Raw genomic sequence first — 4,372 nt, forward strand, 5'->3', positions numbered from 1 at the left:
TTTAGAAACATGACCTACATGACGATTTGGATGTATAGATGAGATCTGAGATGTATAATATAATCAATAATGTCTAGAACTTGCGATATCGATATGACCGACGTCACATTAATTATATTTGAACATTTTGGGTTTCATTAACAAATTAATTTTATGAACGCAACAGCAAAATATGATTGTAGAAATGAATATTATTAGCCGTATATATTACTTTTCGAACAATTTCGCACTATGGAGAGCGACTTTCCTCTGGATAAACGCTAATTCTTGAAACAATAGCGATTCGAATCCATAATTTTGAATTTTTACCAAAAGTACGTCTAAATTGTAACGGTTTGTATTAAAGGTGGTGTCATGTCCAAACTTATTCAACAATTCAGCGACGATATCTGTGCGATGATGTGAAAAAAATTAATACATTATATTCATCGAGAGTATATTTTATTAACTCGATGGATGCCCGTAACGTTGGCCACCAATAATATTAGTGATTAGTATTACGGGGAAAGAAGAATATATGGAAATTATATTTGTTAATGAGCTCCGTTCAAGCCGAAGTTCCGTTCGCATCGTATTTCAACAGCAAATCGTCACGTCTAACGCAAGGAATTTATGCTTGCCGACGAATTTTATAAAAAATACAAATGGTGAAACAGATTTCTTAAAATTATATACCTTCGATGGGCGTGTAATTTATATCGCCCGATGCCATTTCACACGAATCATCCGCCTCGTAAAAGTTCGTCTGTGTACCTATCGTCTGGTAGTTACACGTATTTGTCTGTACGCCTACCGACTCGCCGATCGAAGGGTCCGTTTGGACGGCTATCGATTCGCCGACCGAGAAGTCGGTCTGGACACACGTCGATTCGCCGACCAACGAGTCCGTCTGGACGCCAATGGACTCGTCGACCGAGGAGTCGGTTTGGATACCGACGGAACAGACGGTTGTCGACCGTACCGAGCTGCAATGGCATTTGTCGAACACAATGTTACTCATGGCCGCGGCAAATTGTCGTTCGTGTTGGTCCGCTGCCGAAATACTTTTGATCTGCAGACGAAATGTTCGCAGTGTTTATTTCAGACACGTATCCGACAGAAGGGTAAGGAGGTGTTGCGCAAAACCCGATCCATCCCTTCCGCGGCGGAATCGGAGACAACCGAGGAACCGAATGGGAAAGAAAAAAAACGCAGTCTTCGAACGTACCGACCGACGACGGGCACGGGAAGAGAAACTCGGCCAGGTACGAAACGCTGAAGAGTAATGTTTGCGAATCGCAATCGATTGTCACGTAATTGTTTTTTACAGCGTAAAACGCGACCATCGGTAAAGCATTTACACGCGCACGACGCACAGTGCACCATCGTCGTGTTGAGGGCATTTTTACCACAAGAAAAGGGAACCCTGTGCTGGACGCGATTTTCCGCTGTACCGGTCGTGGTGTACATACCCGGACGAATTCGCTTATCGATCGGCAGGCGAACCGGAACAACGTCAGTGGCCGGACGTCGCGTTTGCCGACGACGTCCCTCAGCTCCGACGCCCAGCGGATACAGCATTTTTCGTAGTTGCCGATCGTGGCCGCGCGGACGTCCGCCTCCTTCGTAACGGCCGACAGCTTGGCCACCACGTCCTTGTACTTCGCCCGCAGCGCCGCCGACAGCCGTTCCGAGTTCTCGTACAACCGCCGCGTTCGCTGCAGCTCGTGCCTCAATCCTTCCGACTCGGCTTTCATCTCGATTATCGTCTTCGATTTCTCGTCGCATCTGGCCTGTGACGCGGAAACAAGCGTTACTCATTCCGTGTCACGTTCTCCCGAAAACGATTTACGGGGGCGCTATTGCGTCGTATCACTTACTTTCATCGTCCGAATAGCGTCTTCGTACGTTTGCAGAACCGCGTTCGGGCTATCGTTGTCACTGGAATACCGTGCTGCGGGCCGGACGGGGAAGCGCGGTCTCCAGTGCACGTTCCGTTGACTTGACTCCCGACGTTCGAACGTTGCTTTTTTCTGATAGTCATTTGATTCGAAAACACTTAGAACCACTCGTAGAAAAAATCTCAAGACCACAACTACGTCGATCATTTTTTTAGATATTTGTTTAAAATAGGTTAAAACTTAAAATTATACTCAATAAAATGCTGAGATTTAACACTAAACACTTCTGTGAATATTATTTTATTTACTTAATACATCGGTTTTACGATGCTGTTATTGCTATGGAAACTGATATTCGTCGAAGCCAGTAATGTATTTTTCTTTTTCACGTAGTTCTCTTGTCGGCTATCGTTCTTATCAAAAATAGTTAAAAGATGTATTAATGATACAGAAGTAGTATGAATAATATTATTATTGCCATATTATATTATAATCGATTAAATATTATTGTACAGATTGGTGATTTTTAAAAATCTAAAATGTTTGATAACTGATGGACGGTATGCTGGGCAAAGAAGCTAGAATACTAGACGAACTGCTTTGATCGACAATCCTTGAATACTTTTAATATTGACTGTTGTTTATAAATAAAAAGAACTCTGGCCAAATGTATACATTTAAAAATACATACATTTGCTGAAAGTTTATTTTTTTATTACATATATTTTGGTTTGTTTTTAATTAATATATTACATTATATAAATGCAATTACATATTTTTATATTATGACTAAGTATTAATGTTTTGGGGATATTTAAGAACTTCAATTGCATAGTAAATAGGTACATACATTATTACAAAACTGTACGATTTGAATTACGATTATGAGTAATAATATTAATTATTAATAAATAAACAATTTTTAATAATGGCACAATAAAATGCAATAGATTTAATGTGTATTTATGAACTATAAAAATAACTTGATATTTTTTTATTTGTGCAAGTAAAGTTTGAAATTGGTTAGCTTGATTAAGATGACGTCACACAAAAAGTGAAATGTATATAACGACCCAGAGAAAACAGCATTATTATTGAAAACTTTAAATATTTTTAAATACTTATAACAAATATTCCTACATACTCGTATGATATTAATTTTAGTGCAAATTAAATGTAATTTTTGCACATTTGGCATTCATGCCATATAACCGGAACTATTAATTTTGTTTCTCAAATGGGAAAATCAGTTATTTTAATCAGAAATTGATACAGCGTATATTAAAAAAATTACCAACATAATTATTAAAAATTATGAATAATAAAGCCACTAAATCGTTTAATATTATTTGAAATAAAAATAATACAATATTAAATGCGTAATAAAAATCTTTATTATTGTATCAAAAATATTTATATGTGTATTATATTATGTAAGTACTTATATAGCTGTAACATTTTTTTTTTTTTATAATATATACATAGAAATCGTATGAATGATAAATAATCATATGGATTTAATATAAATTTTAAGTTTTAAAGTATTAAGTTAATACACACTGGTTGTGTATGTATTTAATATAGTATTTCTTAGTAGTTTCTGCAGTAGTTGATCAAATCCGACCGTGTATAATTATAAAAATCAACTACGCATGTACACACAATACTCATCGTCCGTACATAACATTATAATTATAATAACATTTTATATATAGCAATTAATTAAAATCATTTTTATGATTTTACTAACATAATTGAGTGTTATTTATGTAAGCTACGATATTACATTGATGGTTAAGATTGCGTAATTATATTATGTTATGTATACCTTCACAAATTAGACAATTTTTAAAACTAAAAACTCTTCTCTGTTTATTTTGAAAAACGCTTTTCGTCACACTTGAAAACCGATTTATGTACGAAATGTTTTTTCGTTTTATGAAATGTAATTACAGAAATGTTCATCGGTCAGCACTTTTGGTTTTAATGAAAAAAAAATGCTCATATATAATAATAATGTGGGTTGCCTGTTTGGAAATGACCATTATTCATATTATTCAAGGATCATTTAATAAAATATTTTTAAAACTCTGCAATAGGTAAAAAAAAAAAAAGAATGTAAATATATTATTAAGTTTTTCCTCTTATCACAATTTATTTAGGTACATAATGACGTATGAATTTTTGAATCTGTCAAAAAGTGAACTAAAAAATATCCCTTTCCTTTATTGAGTTATAGATCAAATCATATATGACTATAGTTATTTTTTTTTATTAATTATTTAACTATTATGTGCAACCGAGACTATCATACCGATTTATTTTACATTTTGAGACAAATTAACTTATTACTATGTATTAACGCAATAAGTATAGATTTTTTGAAAATTACATTTTAAAGGGTACAAACTAAAAATAATGCAAACATTTTTTCACTTTTTGGATACCTATAGAAAATATTTTGTTTCGTTTTATATGTTGAATTTAATACA

At 34.4% G+C, this 4,372-nt stretch overlaps 1 protein-coding gene across 1 annotated transcript; it reads left to right on the top strand.

Annotated features, from left to right (window-relative positions):
* Positions 1-286: 286 nt before the first annotated feature.
* Positions 287-1,399, top strand: LOC112690171. The gene is made up of 2 exons (XM_025564117.1): positions 287-1,244; positions 1,310-1,399. The coding sequence occupies exons 1-2, from the start codon at positions 518-520 to the stop codon at positions 1,312-1,314; spliced, it is 732 nt and encodes a 243-aa protein (XP_025419902.1). The 5' UTR covers positions 287-517; the 3' UTR covers positions 1,315-1,399.
* The last annotated feature ends 2,973 nt before the right edge of the window (positions 1,400-4,372 follow it).

This window comes from Sipha flava, unplaced genomic scaffold (assembly GCF_003268045.1).
Source record: "Sipha flava isolate LNK unplaced genomic scaffold, YSA_version1 491_pilon_pilon, whole genome shotgun sequence".
NCBI classification, from domain to species: domain Eukaryota; kingdom Metazoa; phylum Arthropoda; class Insecta; order Hemiptera; family Aphididae; genus Sipha; species Sipha flava.